Source organism: Phocoena sinus, chromosome 13 (genome assembly GCF_008692025.1).
Source record: "Phocoena sinus isolate mPhoSin1 chromosome 13, mPhoSin1.pri, whole genome shotgun sequence".
Taxonomy (NCBI): Eukaryota; Metazoa; Chordata; class Mammalia; order Artiodactyla; family Phocoenidae; genus Phocoena; species Phocoena sinus.
In genome coordinates, this window is record NC_045775.1 from 75,474,569 (window position 1) to 75,492,946 (window position 18,378).

Consider the following 18,378-nt stretch of genomic DNA (forward strand, 5'->3'; position numbering starts at 1 on the left):
TTTTTCAATATAATTTGTTGCCTTTGTAATCCTATGTATTTTATTTCCTACATTTAAAGCATTGGTTCATCAGATTTCCAGAAACTGTTATGGAAAGCAGAAAACAGAAACCCTACTACCCCATGGAGATCATAGATCTGTCCAAACTGGAAAGCTTCTCTTATCCTTCTTAAACACAAATTTATTTCACACACACCCAGTGCCCTGCTTAAGGAGTTCAGTACTTTTGACTGCCTTTCCTATCAGCAAGATTATGAAATGCATTCTCTCTCTCTCTCAATCTCTCTCTCTCTCTCTCTCTCTCTCTCTCTCTCACACACACACACACACACACACACACACACACACACACACACACAACACAACTGCTGTCCAGATCCATTTCTCCAACACCGTGCTACACTCTGTAAGCCGCTATTTGTCTAGCCCAGGCCTTTCTCTTCTTTCTGCACCTTATCTAGCTTTTTGGGTCAGTCTTTCTCATATCATCTCTTCTGTGTCCTTTCATGAGAATTCCCTCCACTGCTAGGTCAGGACTTATAGGTACAGACAGCCAATGTAAGCAGAAACGGCTTGATTTGAGGGACACAACCATTGGGAAGGCTAAAGAAAGGGATTCCAGGCTGAATTCCTTGGAATGATTATGAAATGACACTGTAGAAGTCAACAGTCAAGGACACTGCTGCCTCTGCCACAACCATTCTGCTGATCCAGGAGACCTCTAACCAATCAGTGTGCTACTGCTTCAGCTGCCAGCTCCAAAGCCATGTGTCCCCCACCACGTTGGGAGCAGCTGAAGTAAGGAGCCACATCCAGAGATAGTGACCCCAGGTCCATGCCATTTCTGCCAGGCTCTGCACCTGCAAAAATAGTTGCCCTGTACCCTGTCTCTTTCTCCCAATGGTCTCCTACCCCAAAGCAAAGCCTTGTGTGACTACCTCTCTCCACTTTATTCAAGGGGTCTCCTTAAATCCACTAATGAAGAGGACCTACGTCACATCCCAAACCCAAGTTGCAACAGAGTCTGCAAAACGTCATTCAATCTTTCCAGTCTGCATGAGAAAAAGGGGTTGGAATGGGATATTAAAACAATTCATACATCCACTATGCTAACATTTTTTAAATTTGATATTGGTAGAGTCAGATGCATTAGCCAACACTTATTTTCATAGTTGGTTCAGCCTTATTCTAAATTGAAAATGTCTTTCTTTTTGTCAGGTGTTTCAATACTTTATCAGCAGAGTCCGTCAGAAGCTACACATTGTTCTCTGCATGAGCCCCGTTGGGGAGGCCTTTCGGTCCCGATGCCGGATGTTTCCATCCCTTGTGAACTGCTGCACCATTGATTGGTTTGTCCAGGTCAGTGACATCACAGGATATCTCTTTGAGAAGTAGGACTCGCTTGATTTTTTTTTTTTTTTTTTTTTTTTTTTTTTTGCGGTATGCGGGCCTCTCACTGCTGTGGCCTCTCCCGTTGTGGAGCACAGGCTCCAGACGCACAGGCCCAGTGGCCATGGCTCACAGGGCCAGCCGCTCCATGGCATGTGGGATCTTCCCGGACTGGGGCACGAACCCGTGTCCCTTGCATCGGCAGGCGGACTCTCAACCACTGCGCCACCGGGGAAGCCCCGATTTTATTTTTTTTAATGAAGTATAATGGATTTACAATGTTTCAGGTGTACAGCAAAGTGATTCAGTTACATATATATTCAATTGTATATATATGTGTGTATATATATATATATGTTTCAGATTATTTTCCATTGTAGGTTATTAAAAGATATTGAATACAGTTCCCAGTGCTATACAGTAGGAACTTCTTGCTTATCTATTTTATATATAATAGTGTATATCTGTTACTCCCAAATTTCCAATTTATCCCTCCCCCTACCTTTCCCCTTTGATAACCATAAGTTTGTTTTCTATGTCTGTGAGTCTATCTTTGTTTGTAAATAAGTTCATTTGTATCATTTTTTAGACTCCACATATAAGTGATATCATATGATATTTGTCTTTCTCTGTCTGACTTCACTTAGTTTGATAATCTCTAGATCCATCCACATTGCTGCATATGGCATTATTTCATTCTTTTTTATGGCTGAGTAGTACTCCATTATATCTATCTATATCTATATCTATATCTATACCCATTACAACTTTTTTTTTTTTTTTTTTTTTGCGGTACGCGGGCCTCTCACTGCTGCAGCCTCTCCCATTGCAGAGCACAGGCTCTGGACGCACAGGCTCAGCAGCCATGGTTTACCGGCCCAGCCACTCCGCAGCATGTGGGATCTTCCCGTACCAGGGCACGAACCCGTGTCCCCTGCATTGACAGGCGGACTCTCAACCACTGCACCACCAGGGAAACCCCATTACATCTTCTTTATGCATTCATCTTTTGATGGACATTTAGGTCTCTCTTCCATGTCTTGGCTATGGTAAATAGTGTTGCTGTGAACATAGGGGTGCATGTGTCTTTTTGAATTAGAGTTTTTGTCTTTTCTGGGTATATGTCTGAACTTGCTTGATTTAAAAGTGGTAACACATTGTCCAATAACTCCTCAAGGGTACTTACATTAGCTTCAAAGCCCACTAGGGATTTACTCATGTGCAAGGGATGATAATGACAATCATTGAACAAAGGCAGAATGGAATTTATAAAGAAGAGAAGACTATTAAATTTACCAGTGGAGAGTTACCATTGATCTTGACAAGAGCTGTTCCGGTGGAGTGATGGGGTAGAAGGTTCAAGAGAGAAGAAAAGAGGGGAATCAGAGACAACTCTTTCAAGGAGTTTTGCCACAAAGGAACACTATGAGATGGGTAATAGCTAGAGGGGTATGTGAAGTCAAGAGAGAAGTATTTTCTTAAGTGGAGAACACAAACAACACACGTGTGCTGATGGAAATGATTCAGAAAAGAGAATTCTATTGATGGTGCAGCAGAGTTAGGCATTGTTGGACCAGTGTCACTGAATAGGCAAGAAGGGATGTGATGGCTTCACCAGTGAAGGGGCTGACATGGGCAGGGAGCACGCACAGCTCACCCCAGAGTGTAAGCCCCCAGATGCAAGTAGAGGGGAAGACGTGGGGGTGAAAATTCATTGAAGTTCTGTTTGCATTGCTTCTATTTTTTTTTTTTTTTTTTTTAGTGATGTGGGGAGCAAGGTCATGAACTGAGGATGAAGAGGAAAGAGGAAGTGTTAGCAGTCTGAGGAAGTACCATAGGGTGCGAAATACTCAGGAGGATACAGGAGTGACAGATGAGACGATGTAGAAGCATTTCTGGGCTGAGCTAAGAACCCGCTTGAGCTAGTTGCCATGAATTGACAGTGAGGCCAGTCAGCACAGCTGTGGGGGGTTTTCTCCGGCCGTGCTACCTGCACAGTTGCAGGTGTGGGGTAACAGAGAGTTGCACTTTACTGAGCAGAGAGACAAGAGAGGAGCAAAGGAGTTGAGGTGAACAGGACAGTGATTATAACCGTGAACCTGGCACTCAAACTGTATAATAAACAGAGAGAGGACATGAGGTCCTCATAATGGATGTGATTTTATTCATACAATTATGCTAAAAACACCCACATTTATTCAATCAATCAAATAGTTTTTGAACAACTTCTGTGTACCAGACACTGTGCTGGGGTCAGCAAATGCAGACCCAGGACCTCCCTCAAATGAGCCCAGCCATTCAATTCATGAAACATCATGGACACGAGTAGGAGTTAACAAGGTAAAAGGGGGGGACAAGGCGAAAAAGACTTTCAGAGAAATGCATTTTTCTTCATAGTTAAACTGTGTATTATGGAAATAAGCAACAGACTTTCCAAATTATATATTTATTTACAGTGGCCCAAAGAAGCACTTCTTTCTGTATCAAAGACGTTTTTCTCAAATGTTGATGCTGTAAATGAAGAACTGAAAGAAAAGCTCTCCCTCATGTGTGTGAATGTCCACTTGAGTGTCTCCAGTATGGCGGAACGCTATTACACAGAGCTCCGGAGACGGTACTACACAACGCCCACCTCCTACTTGGAACTCATCAATCTCTACTTGTCTATGCTGAGTGAAAAAAAGAAGAAGTTGGTTTCAGTAAGTTTAATATTATTAACTTAAAAAAAAAAAAAAAACTTCTTTTTTTGCTTGGACTCAAAACTTTTGCCAGAATGAGTGGAAGATCTATGTTCCATCTTGCCTACTGGACTTCTCTCCATCCCATACATGCACTTGAAAACCTACAATATGACCAAAAAGTGTCTCATGCTGTCAGTCCAAAGGCCTTCCCCTTCTTTGATATTTAGATTTTTTTTTTTTTTTTTTTTTTTGTGGTACACGGGCCTCTCACTGTTGTGGCCTCTCCCATCGTGGAGCACAGGCTCCGGACACGCAGGCTCAGCGGCCATGGCTCACAGGCCTAGCCACTCCACGGCATGTGGGATCTTCCCGGACCGGGACATGAACCCGTGTCCCCTGCATTGGCAGGCAGACTCTCAACCACTGCGCCACCAGGGAAGCCCTGATGTTTAGATTTTGTCTTCTATCAATACATAAGGATCCTTGACTCAGGAGCATGATATGGACATTGCCACAGAATTAAAGTTAAGCAGAGAACTAGTCACCTCTGCAGTGTTTAGTAAGAAGGAGAACTTTTTGTTAAATGATAGAGATGGGGGTTTGGTGGTCTGACGTGTCAGTGGTTCCCATTAAGAGCAAGGACTTCGGTGTCAGGCAGACCAGGTAGCACCTCTGCTCTACCTCTTTCTTCCTGTACAACCTTGAGGATGTTTTGTAACTGTTCCAATCTTAGCAGAAAATAAAGTTTTAAAAAAATATGTATCTACCTCTTGGATTGTTGTAGAATTTAAATAAGATATGATTTGTGAAGTGCTTGGAATATGACCTAACACATATGAGGTGCTCAGAAAATAGTGGCTACTGTCATCGTCAGGCTATTAACATGACCTAAAATTTTAAATAGTAAAAATGGAAGCATTTACCATTTAGATATTTTAAATGTCTTTCAGAGGATTTTTACCTGGTAAATGTATGCCTAGTAAAATAACGTGACACATATTTTTGAAACATGACAATTTGAACCACGTTTTCTGTCTCACCCTCAAAAAACAGTTATTCCGAGGTGCCTCCTTTACCAGATACCACTCCTTTGATCCTAGTCAAGAATTTCCTACCACCGGGGAGTAAGGTTTAGATCAGCAACTAGGGCTAAGTACCCAGGACACTATCTCCAGGGGGTCTCAGCCCTGCTGATCCACCCTGAGGAAACAAGCTCCCAGAGCTGTGACCTCCAGGAGTTTCTATTTGAACTCATCCCTCATTCATTCAAAATGATACCAAGCTACCACAGGGAATAAAAATAATACAGTGTGGGCCTTCAGTGACGTCCTACTCCTGTGGCCAGGGGGCATGGATCCAACCCACTGTGGTGAATATCTGGGCCATTTCCTAGAGTTCTGTTACCTGAAGCTTTCTGTACATTCACAGTGTTAACTATTACAAACCGATTCGCCAATTCTGCAGATGTGAAATTCTAGTACATGAGTAAGAGATGCCAGTAAACTTATAATACTCATCATAATAGATATTTTCCTTGTCATCTAGGCACGTGAACGGGTAAAGAATGGTCTCACCAAACTATTAGAAACAAATGTACTAGTAGATGAAATGAAATTAGATCTTTCAGCTTTAGAACCTGTCCTTTTAACAAAGTCACAAGACGTTGAAGCCCTGATGGACAAACTGGCAGTGGATCAAGAAAATGCTGATCAGGTATGCAGCATCACCCTACTGGGTGGTGGGTGAGAAGGCTTTGACCACCAACTGATCCCTTATATACAATGACAAATGATTGGATTTTTAAATATGTTATTAAAATAATTAAGTGATAGGTCAATTTAGCCATGCTTTTAAGCCTGGCTCTCTCCCTGAGAATGAGTGAACCCAATGAGTGGGACAGACAGAGTTGTGAGAATAGTGCCAGCTGCAAATATAAAGCAGCGAATCTTCTCCTAAGAAGGAACTGTTTGTTCTAATAACTTTGTCTCCATTTTTATCAACATGGCATGAGACGGACAAAGGAGAGCATAAAATGCAGTAGAGACAAACTTCTTTCATCATTGGTCTAATCCAAAGGGGCAAATGTGGCTCACTATGATTGGCTTTGCTTTGAAACATTGAAATTCAAATACTGAGCCCACTTAAGCAGTCGTGTTTCAATGGTTAGGTCCGAAGCATTGTGCAAGAAGATGAAGCGGTAGCAAAAATGAAAGCCGAAGAAACCCAAGCCATAGCTGACGATGCTCAAAGAGATCTTGAAGAAGCTCTCCCTGCACTCGAAGCTGCTAACAAAGCACTGGATTCCTTAGATAAAGCGGATATATCTGAAATCAGAGTTTTCACAAAGCCCCCAGATATGGTCATGACTGTGATGGAAGCCATCTCTATTCTCTTGAATGCCAAGTGAGTACCTCACAATCACCCATTACCAAAATACCTGGTGGAATTTCTTTGCTCTTTTTCTCCATTTTCATTTACATGTTTTCATTCTATTCTCCACCCTCTCATCAGTTTGGTCTGTCATTCAACAAATTGATTCCACAAGCATTTTCTTGAACATCTACTTTGCACTAGATGATGGAAAATATAAAGTTCTTCCATACAAGGCACTTACAGTCTAGTAGGGAGAGAGGCAGGAAAAATAATAATTTCAAGACATGTGAGAGGTGCGTAGTATTAGGAGTGCCAAGAAAAGAGTGCCTAAGTCCCCCTGCAGAGGTGTGAGCAGGTTTTTTGGGAGACAATGCTCAGGTGGAGAGTGGACCATGGGGAGAGCTCAGGGATCTTTGATGCTCATGGATTGGGTGGCGCTGGGCAGGAGGGCAGTGATTAAATCATGAACGGTCTTGTATGCTGTGCTAAGTAGTTCAGGTTTCACCTAGGAGATACGCAGTTTTCAAACTTTCTTTAGTAATATAAACTTTTCTTCAATAAAAATTGTGTTATAAGAAACCTTTCCAAGTAAAAGTGATCAAAGTGAAGGTAGAGGGCCCAGAGCACTCCCCCGCCAGGCCTCCCTACTAACCCTCTGGCCAGCAGCTTGGTGGGACCTGGGGGCTCTTCAGAGCACAGATGGAGAGCCCTGGCCACAGGGGACTGAGAACCATTGAACATTGTTGACATAATCAGATTTTCACGTGAGAAAGACCAACCTGGCCAGAGCTCACAAAGAGTGAGTTTGACTGAGAGACAAAACCAGTTCGAAGGTGATTGTAGTGTCCTGGCAAGAGATTTTAAGGATCTAAACCAAGCAAAGGAGATAAAAATGTGAGTGCCTGGGCCGTTTTTGAAATAAAACTATTATTCCTATAATGCCTTATATTTCTGTGACTCTATGATTTTATAATTGTTTCTCTACCAAAACTGTGTTGTATGGAACATTAGTCATCCAACTACTTGTCCCCCCATGAATGGTGGTGCACATAACTACCAATTACTGGGATTATAGTATTGAGATTAAAACTACCCACTTTTTGGGATAACATTTTTGATTAATTTATTTTTATAGAGATATAGTTGACATACAATATTACGTTAGTTTCGGGTGTGCTACATAGCGATTTGACATTTGCCCACATTGTGAAACAGTCACCACGATAAGTCTAGAAGCCATCTGTGGGATAATATCTTTTTTTTTTAACGGGACCGGTACTTTAATAGTATTTTTAAAAATTATTATAAGTAACACATAATTGGACAACATTAAAAACACATCTTTGTAGCTTCTTTACATTAACTTCAATTTTCTGTCTTGCTTGGAACTAATAATAGTAATAGTAGCAGTAAAACAAACCTCATTTTGGGGGGGGTTACTAATATAAATATCATTCTACAAATTTTGAAAGTCAGTTAGATGCAAACAAAATAAATTTTTATAACTGTAGCTCAACCAGTAAATAAGAGCATTTGCAGAAACACCATTGTAAGTATTTTTTAAAAAACAAACTATACACACTATGAAAGTAAAATTGCATAAATATATGCCTAGAAAACAAAAGTAGTAGCTCTTCGTGCTCTTAAAGCCTAGTAAAATGCTTTCAGTAAATTGTGTTATATTTGCTTTATAATAGGAAAACTCAGAGCAAGTTAAATGTTACATGACTAATAACATAAACAATTGACATAACTCTGTCTGAATTCCATCTAATCATGCCTAAATGACATACTTTCTTATTTCTTTTTTTTTTTTTAATTTTTGGCCACGTTGGGTCTTCGTTGCTGCATGTGGTCTTTTCTCTAGTTGCGGCGAGCCCCCGCACGGGCTTCTCACTGTGGTGGCTTCTCTTGTTGCAGAACACTAGTTCTAGGCGCACAGGCTTCAGTAGCTGTGGCACGTGGGCTCAGTAGCTGTGGCTCACAGGCTCTAGAGCACAGGCTCAGTAGTTGTGGCACACGGGCTTAGTTGCTCTACAGCATGTGGGATCTTCCCGAACGAGGGCTCGAACCCGTGTCCCCTGCATTGGCAGGCAGATTCTTAACCACTGTGCCACCAGAGAAGTTCCTGATTTTTTTTTTTTAATCTGTGGGATAATATCTTAATGTCCTCAAAGGAATACATTTCTTTTGTTCTTACATTCCCTCATTACAATGCTATTAACTTATCATGTGTATTTTTCAGGCCTGATTGGCCAACGGCAAAGCAACTTCTTGGTGACTCTAACTTCCTGAGAAGACTTTTAGAATATGATAAGGAAAACATTAAGCCTCAAATCCTGGCAAAGCTTCAAAAGTATATTAATAATCCTGATTTCGTGCCTGAAAAAGTAGAGAAAGTATCCAAAGCATGTAAATCCATGTGCATGTGGGTAAGAGCGATGGATTTGTACTCTCGTGTAGTCAAAGAAGTCGAACCAAAGAGACAGAAACTCCGCACTGCACAGGTACGTCATCTGTGTTGTGATATTTTGTAGAATCAAAGGCCATGATCATCAATCATTCAAGCTCCCTTTGTGGTGCCGCTGAAACCCTACACAATATAGATAGTAGTCATGCTCTTGAAAATTAGTTTTTGTTTTAAAAAATAGCTAGCAAAGATTGTTTTTTTCAGAAATGACCTCTGAAATCAGCCCTCTTCCAGCATAAAAGGAAAGTAAGTCCTTAGTATATTCATATCGTCAGGCCTATGGTAATTTTTTACTTTATTTTAGCTCTAGCATCTGATACTCTATGTTTCTACTTGCTAAATACTCCCACACTTGATGAGATTCTGAAAACCAGCTTAACCCACAATTGGATGTGAGACCCCAAGAAGAACAAAGAATGATCATTTAGTGGAACAGGTTACCAAAAGAACCACAGTTATAGAGCAGGGGCTGGCAAATATTTTCTGTAAAAATCCAGACAGTAAATATTTTCAGCTTTGCCGGCTCTATGGTCTCTGTTGCGATTACCCAACTCTGCCGTTGCAGCACCAAAACAGCCATCAACAATTCAGACACAAGTTAAGTGTGGCTGTGCTCCAATATAACTTTATTTATGGTCATTGGAAGCCAAATTTCATAGAATTATCATGTGTTATGAAATACTATTCTTCTTCTGATTTTCCCCCCAACCATTTAAAACTGTAAAACCATTCTCAGCTCACAAGCCACACAAAAACAGGCAGTGGGCTAGATTTGGCCTGCAGGTCATAGTTGCAGACCCCTGCTCTAGAGAACTAGTTAGGAAAGATAGTTTTCACTATTGCATGAGTATTTCATTTGTTTTATCATTTAAAGTTAATAGTCCATTTTAGTAACTAATTCATCCTCAAACGCTTGGTACCTCTGTTTCTCTAATCCTTCTATGATTTATTTTGTTGGGCTTTGTTTTTGTTTTGTTTTGTTCTGGTTCTGCTTTTATATTTTATTCTCTCATATATGTTTTAACTTTGTATATCATATCACTATCTTTTAAGACAAACTCTTTTAAGAGAAAGAAAACATAAATCCTATTTTTTTTAAATAACCTATTATAAATGGGCAAATTTGACCTTCTTTGGGGGCCTGTTCCTATTTACTTGATTTTATTAGGCTGAACTTGATATTACAATGGCTACTCTGAGAGAAAAGCAAGCATTACTAAAAAAAGTGGAAGATCAAATACAGGCCTTACAACATGAATACAACAAAAGCGTGAATGAGAAAGAAAGTCTGGGTAAGTAACTCATAAAATTTATGCTGGTCAGGAAATGCCTGATCTTCAAAAGGAAAAAGAGTTTTCCGGCAGTCAGGTCTCAACCTCCATCCAGTATGTAGGGCATATTTGCATTAGATGGATGGCCTTAACCGTCTAGTATAACATTAGTATATTGTACATATTCAACTCCTATATCTGAATAAGGCTTTGGGGGGGAATGTTACATTATAACACAGAGCAGCACATGAATTTGATCCAGAAAATAAATACCACATGGGCAGAAAGAGAGCACTATCTTCAGCCAGAGTAAAGGAGTATCAAAAAGGAACTCTCAGCATGGAAGAGGCAAACTTGGACCTGGCTCTGAAATGGGTACTAGTGCTGAGTTGGTGCGAGGTTTCCCAGAGATGTATTGATGTCATTAGCTAAGTAATGCTCATTCCGCTATAAGCAGAAGCAGATGAATAAATTTCTTATACTGTAGGCAAATATTGAATAACATAACCCGGTTTTCTTTAAATTTTCTAGCAAAGACGATGGCCCTGACCAAAGCACGTCTGGTACGTGCTGGAAAGCTGACGGCTGCATTAGGAGACGAGCAAATCCGATGGGAAGAAAGCATCCAGAAATTCAGCGAGGAGATATCAAACATCATCGGGAATGTGTTCATAGCAGCAGCTTGTGTGGCCTATTATGGGGCCTTCACAGCCCAGTACAGGCAATCGGTGGGTAAACGTGCTTTCTGTGAGGAGGGGTGAGAAGCAGCTGAAACTGAGGGAGACGGGGTGTGTGTGTGTCATTTTTCCAAGTTTAGAGGGAGGTTCTCCATGAACCTTAGGTATTCATTCCACTGCCCCCAAGTCACTGATGGTTACCCCTAGGCTTTCCTTAACACAATCCCCCTTTTCCTCTCCCGCCTTAGAAAGTTACTCATCACTTGCTTACACAGGAACCTGAGGAAGAAAAAGAGACAGGGAGTCTTCCCGACTCAGGATCGAACTGGGATGAAGTGTTCTGAATTGGTGAGGGCCTGCTACAAAGGGCTCAACGATGGGAAAGAGCAGGAAACTGAATTATTTGGATATATTTGCAAACCACTTTTATGAAATGCCTTCGTAAAAATGTTTATCCCTGTCCTTGAGTTATAAAACCTGGTTGGTATAGGACTCATATAGATTCTATAGGAGCTCAGGGATCACCTGATGCCAAGCGGGCAGTGGGGCCAGGGGTGTTCTTGGGGGACAGACAGTTCCCTAGTGTGCATGACTGTGCCACCCGTTGAAGGAGGTGACATGCTAACACCCCTCTGCCCCATTTACTAATTGCCAGTAGCCCCCTTGGTCATTGTGGTAACTCCCAACTTCTCCACGTGCTGCCAGACTCTCCCACCTACACCCAAGGGTGAAGACTACTGTGACAACCCCTTTCTTTTCTACACGAGAAAACTGAGGTCCAGACAGGGCGTGGGACATGCCCAAAGCCACAGCTGGTTAACGGCGTAGTTCTATCCCCCCAGATCTCTTATTAGGCCACTTCTTGTGTCCTGTGCCCTGATGCCAGGATGCCTGTGGAGTCTGGTAGTGATCTCGGGTGGCCTCGGCCTGCAGCGGCTTGAAGCAGGGTTTCCGTTCCCGGCCAGCGATTGAGGTCGGGTCGCGGTGGTGAGAGCACTGAATCCTTGCCCCTAGACCAGTGGCCAGTGAAAAGGCCCTGGCCCTATGGCTTTGCAGAAAAAGAATTCCCAGAAAGTAGTGAGACAAGTAATTTATTAGGAGGAAAAAAGAGTACAGTACATGTGGATAGACACATGGGCAGGCTCAGAGAGAGTCACGCCCTCGTGGCAGTTTGAATCACTTTTATGGGGCATTTCTTCCGGGTTTCCTTTGGCCAATCATTTTGAGTTGCCTGGTTCAAAATATGTATTTGGTATAGCTCAGGATTTCCCATGTGTGCGTCCGCATCTCTTAGCCAAGATGAATTCTACCAAAGAGGCCTATGGGTAAGTGAGCATTAGTTGACCTCACTCCCCTTTTGACCTCCAAGGAGCCTTTCTGAGCATGTGTAGTCGGGGAGGTCTCCTGACTTCAAGAATGAGGAATATGTATCTCCTATCTGGGCAGGGCCCAGCCTCCTCTCTCAATTGTCCTGTCATTCCCAGCTGAGAATATCGGTCCACAGGAACAAACTCAAACCGTTTGCCCCTGGGGACCCGTCTCTCTCCTGCCTAAGTAGGACTTGTTGTGTGTATCTTCATTTACTGAGTATTCCTGACTCTATACAAGCTTTTCTCCTTCTACAGCTTATAGAGTGTTGGATCCAGGACTGTCAGTCTCTAGAGATCCCAATCAATCCTGCCTTCAGTCTCATTAACACTCTTGGCGAGCCCTACGAAATACGGCAGTGGAACACAGATGGGCTGCCCCGTGACCTGATATCAACGGAAAATGGCATTCTGGTCACTCAAGGGAGACGGTGGCCTTTGATGATTGATCCCCAAGATCAGGTGTGTAACCAGTGCTTCAGAGAAAGAGCAGCCTATTAACTCTGCTTAATATTGCACTATTACAAATTCTAAAAGTGGACTTTAACGTACTTGTAAGAATCTCGGAGATTCAGACCTAGAAAGAAGTTGAGATGTCTTCCGGTCCACGTCCCTCATTTTGTGGAGGCAGAAAGTAAAAAGGGAGGAGTCCAAGTGCTCTAAACACTTGATTTTTTAAAAATATTTTTATTGAAGTGTAGTTGATTTACAGTGCTGTGGTAATTTCTGCTGTACAGCAAAGTGATTCAGTTATCCATATATGTGTGTGTGTGTGTGTGTGTGTGTGTGTGTATACACACATATATATACGTTCTTTTTCATATTCATTTCCATTATGGTTTATCACAGGATATTGAATATAGTTCCTTGTGCTATACAGTAGGACCTTGTTGTTTATCCGTTCTATATATAATAGTTTGCATCTGCTAATCCCAAACTCCCAGTCCTTCCTTCCCCCACCTCTCCTCCCCCTCGGCAACCACAAGTCTGTTTCTGTTTCATAGATAAGTTCATTTGTGTCATATTTTATATTCCACATATAAGTGATATCATGTGGTATTTGTCTTTCTCTTTCTGACTTACTTCACTTAGTATGATAATCTCTAGGTCCATACATGTTGCTTCAAATGGCATTATTTTGTTCTTTTTTGTGGCTGAATAATATTCCATCATATATATGTACCACATCTTCTTTATCCATTCATCTGTCGATGGACATTTATGCTGTTTCCATGCCTTGGCTATTGTGAGAAGTGCTGCCATGGACGTAGGGGTCTGCATACTTGATATTGATTGCGTTTGTTTAGGGGGTTGACTATTTGTTTTCTGTGGGAGCAGAAATTCATTCCTGTCCTTGTTCTTTGTTCCTAAGTGGTCTAAGGAGTGAGAATGAAGTTAAGGTGTGATGAATTTTAGGTCAAGCCTGCCTGGAATTTACAGAATCCCATTATCTGAACTTAAGTCCATGGATCAGTTGTTCTACATGGGGTTTAGAAAAAGGAATCCATTTGAAAGCAAGGGAGACAAGCTTGAACACCTTAAGCATGAGCTTTTTTCCTAGATGGGTCTTTTCTTCATTTGCCCCAAATTTGAACAAAAGCAAGAATCCCAAACATTAGATTTAAAAGGTATTTTTATTTGCAATGGGAGTGGTATATTTTTATCTTTTTCTTATCTTTCAAACTTGTTTCTAGATTGAACAAAATTTCTAAACTTTAAAAACTTCCACTTTTTTCAGACTCGAAAGTAAACATCCTGCTTTGTGCTTTCTCATACAGGCAAACCGTTGGATAAGAAACAAAGAAAGCAAAAATGATTTAAAGGTCATTAAACTCACGGATAGTAATTTCTTACGCACACTTGAAAATTCAATCCGACTTGGTTTACCCGTCTTACTGGAAGAGGTTTGCTTTTTACTTTTCTTTTCTTACTTTCCAGCCTTCAGATCACATCTGGAATCCTATACAGGCCATGTCTGCCTCACACTAAAGACCCCAGTCAGCGCACTTTTCTAGCTGGTCAAACCAATTGCTTTTCTCCTTAAACAATACACTCTCGAATGGGGAGCAGTCTGTGATTGATCGAATATTTGGAAGCTATTCCTTTGGTGTTAAGTGGGTTAGGCTCTGTTTTCTAACACTGCTGATTCTCAGGCCTCGTGTGGATCTTGATCGTTAGCGGCCCCGAAAACTCAAAGCAGCAGTGTCATCAGGGAGTATCTCCTCGCACACCTGTGATGTAAAGCCAGTAAAACACCCCAAAGGGCATAAACATTATTTTCCACTTAGACATAAAGTCAGAATTAGATTAAGTGGTATGATATAAACTTTTATTTTTAAAAAATTGATGTTTGTTGAGTCTACATGCTTTATTTCCTCAATGGCAAACAATACAGATGTGGTTCTTGCCCTTAGTAGTTTACGATCTAGTTGGGGACAGAGATAATAACCTGAGAAAAGAGAGAGGAAATGAGACAGAAAGGGAGGAAGAGAACTTGCAGTAGGGGCTTTGAAGGGACAAGCCCAGTGCTGACATAGCCAATAAGGGGTTGGGGGGAGCTAAAGTAGATGCATGGCTACAGGTGTTATAACATTTAAGCTGTGACCTACGTGATGAGCTCGCCATGGGAGGAGCTCAGAGAGATGGGCTTTCCAGGCAAAGGGGACAGCATTTACAATGGCCTTGGGCACAAAAGAAACTGGGTAATAATTATGGTTTATTTCCCTAATTTCCCATTCTATTTTATGAGAAGGATGAGTAATTGAACACTGTGAGCTGAGCCTCAGTGTAACCGTGTCTAGAAGGATCTCTGCTGCAACAGAATGGCGAGAAACCCAAAAAAGACTGCGGACCTGGGGCAGCTTAGCTGCAGCCCTGGCACGGTGCCTGGAATAATCAGTAATATTAGCAACAGCTACCACTCACTGAGTGGTCGCTGCATGCCAGACTCTGTTGTTGGTATTTAACGTATATTAACTCTTTAATTCACACTGCAACCTTACAAGGTGGTTACTACTATTATCCCATTTTACTGATGAGGAAACTGAGGCACAGAAAGGTTACGTATACCATCGGAGCAGCCTTGACCATCTAGAAAATCCACAACAAGTTACCATGCTCCCAGCTCAAGCTACAAAAAGCACAGGAAGCTTCCATGTGTGGCTCGTGGCCTTGACCAAAATGGGCAAAGTTCTGTAATGGGTCCCAGGCCCCCATTCAAACCCTGAAGTTACAGGAGAGAGTGAGGTCTCCAAAAATCCTTGGCCCAGTTTTGTTAGCCCCAAACTCGTTTCTTTTTTTTTTAATGTGGACCATTTATTTATTTGGCTGCATCGGGTCTTAGTTGCAGCACCCAGGATCTTCATCGTGGTGCTCAGGCTTTTCTCTAGTTGTGGCGCACGGGCTCTAGAGCACGCAGGCTTAGTTGCCCCACAGTATGTGGGGTCTTAGTTCCCTGGCCAGGGATTGAACCCGCATCCCCTGCATTGGAAGGTGGATTCTAAGCCGCTGTGCCACCAGGAAAGTCCCCTAACTGGATTCTTAAACCCCAGTTTATGTCGTGACACAGGAGGTCCTGAGGGAATTTCTTTTCTCATGGCAATGGACAAAAGACTTTCTGTGACGTTTTACCCCTGGAGAGCAGAGCCTCTTAGCTGTAGCTGCATGCTCTTGGGAGTGAGGAATGGGGCCCTCGTTAGAGCGGGGCCAGGAAGAGGACACTCTGACGGGGCCTTTCCTGCTTTCCGTGACTTGGTGTCATTCGGATTGTACACCTAGCTGCTTTCTACATTTGTGGGGTGGTATTTTCAGACTTTGTCTCCACCCAATCATGGGTGTGAAATCGAGTTAATCGACCTCAATCAGCATTTTTTAATGAAATAGAATAGACTTTTGCTTGTTTGTTTTTAATTCACCTGTATTTGTAACAACTTGTAAAGCAGAATGTGACTTAAGCACTACATTTCATACAGGTCTTTTGTCTCCTTAGGTAGGTTTATTCCTAGATATTTTATTCTTTTTGTTGCAATGGTAAATGGGAGTATTTTCTTAATTTCACTTTCAGATTTTTCACCATTAGTGTATAGGAATGCAAGAGGTTTCTGTGCGTTAATTTTGTATTCTGCTACTCTACCAGATTCATTGATTAGCTCTAGTAGTTTTCTGGTAGCATCTTTAGGATTCTCTATGTATAGTATCATGTCATCTGCAAACAGTGACAGCTTTACTTCTTCTTTTCCGATTTGGATTCCTTTTATTTCTTTTTCTTCTCTGATTGCTGTGGCTAAAACTTCCAAAACTATGTTGAATAAGAGTGCCGAGAGTGGGCAACCTTGTCTTGTTCCTGATCTTAGTGGAAATGGTTTCAGTTTTTCACCATTGAGAAGCATGTTGGCTGTGGGTTTGTCATATATGGCCTTTATTATGTTGAGGTAAGTTCCCTCTATGCCTACTTTCTGCAGGGTTTTTATCATAAATGGGCATTGAATTCTCTGCATCTATTGAGATGATCATATGGTTTTCCTCCTTCAATTTGTTAATATGGTGTATCACGTTGATTGATTTGCGTATATTGAAGAATCCTTGGATTCCTGGGATAAACCCCATTTGATCATGGTGTATGATCCTTTTAATGTGCTGTTGGATTCTGTTTGCTAGTATTTTGTTGAGGATTTTTGCATCTATGTTCATCAGTGATATTGGCCTGTAGTTTTCTTTCTTTGTGACATCTTTGTCTGGTTTTGGTATCAAGGTGATGGTGGCCTCATAGAATGAGTTTGGGAGTATACCTCCCTCTGCTATATTTTGGAAGAGTTACTGGGCATATACCCTGAGAAAACCATAATTCAAAAAGAGTCATGTACCACAATGTTCATTGAAGCTCTATTTACAATAGCCAGGACATGGAAGCAACCTAAGTGTCCATCAACAGATGAATGGATAAAGAAGATGTGGCACATATATACAATGGAATATTACTCAGCCATAAAAAGAAACGAAACTGAGTTATTTGTAGTGAGGTGGATGGACCTAGAGTCTGTCATACGGAGTGAAGGAAGTCAGAAAGAGAAAAACAAATACCGTATGCTAACACATATACATGGAATCTAAAAAAAAAAAAATGGTCATGAAGAACCTAGGGGCAAGAGGGGAATAAAGACGCAGACTTACTAGAGAATGGACTTGAGGATATGGGGAGAGGGAAGGGTAAGCTGGGACAAAGTGAGAGAGTGGCATGGACATATATACACTACCAAACGTAAATTAGATAGCTAGTGGGAAGCAGCCGCATAGCACAGGGAGATCAGCCCGGTGCTTTATGACCACCTAGAGGGGTGGGATAGGGAGGGTCGGAGGGAGGGAGACGCAAGAGGGAAGAGATATGGGGGTATATGTATATGTAAAACTGATTCACTTTGTTATAAAGCAGAAACTAAGACACCGTTGTAAAGCAATTATACTCCAATAAAGATGTTCAAAAAAAGCACTCCCTTTCCACTCACAAAACTTGCTCTGAGTCACTTTTCAAACGGCTTTACAACATGCCTAGGTAGGCTTATAATTTTCCTACTCTAAACATTACTTTTCTTTGGAAAACAAGCCCTATGGATAGCTACTCCCATCAAGTTGGTTCAGTCGAACATACTAAGTTCTAGAGGCCTGGCACATGCAGTCCATAAATACAGGAGATGGAAGGTTTAAAAAGTAGATCCCAGAAGATGAAAGTTGCTTTAACAAGTATTTTTCTTGTAAACATCAAGGTATATACTTCAGAACACTTCAGTGATAAAAGATTTTGTCTACTAAAGAATCTGCTTGATAGCTAAACACTTCAGACCACGAAGTTAACATAGGTTGCATACACTTTACAATAAACGCTACTTCGGTCTGTTAAAATAAGCCAACGTGAAACTAGAAAAGAAAAACTAGCTCTGTTTTAGTGCCTGAAGTATCACAGTATCTCACTTAGTAGAAAGAAATCTTATCTTCCCCTTAAGTAGTTGTCGTGCCATACAGATTTTTAAATGTTAACAAACATAAAGAAATACTTGAAAGCATATTATCAGAGGAAATGGAGACAGAGTGTTGAACATGTAGCCAAGTAATCCTCAGGTAGAGCTTAGTCTACTTCTTCCACACGGGATGTGTCGT

General features: G+C 41.5%; 1 protein-coding gene across 1 annotated transcript in view; it reads left to right on the forward strand.

Moving 5' to 3' along the window:
- The window catches only part of DNAH6 (dynein axonemal heavy chain 6), a 293,512-nt gene that overhangs the window by 187,130 nt on the left and 88,004 nt on the right, over positions 1–18,378 (forward strand). The window contains exons 48-56 of the mRNA XM_032653510.1: positions 1,219–1,359; positions 3,846–4,088; positions 5,616–5,783; positions 6,238–6,473; positions 8,689–8,950; positions 10,082–10,205; positions 10,716–10,912; positions 12,487–12,690; positions 14,007–14,132. Coding sequence (XP_032509401.1) covers positions 1,219–1,359; positions 3,846–4,088; positions 5,616–5,783; positions 6,238–6,473; positions 8,689–8,950; positions 10,082–10,205; positions 10,716–10,912; positions 12,487–12,690; positions 14,007–14,132 — 1,701 coding nt within the window. The remainder of the gene's footprint in view (positions 1–1,218; positions 1,360–3,845; positions 4,089–5,615; positions 5,784–6,237; positions 6,474–8,688; positions 8,951–10,081; positions 10,206–10,715; positions 10,913–12,486; positions 12,691–14,006; positions 14,133–18,378) is intronic.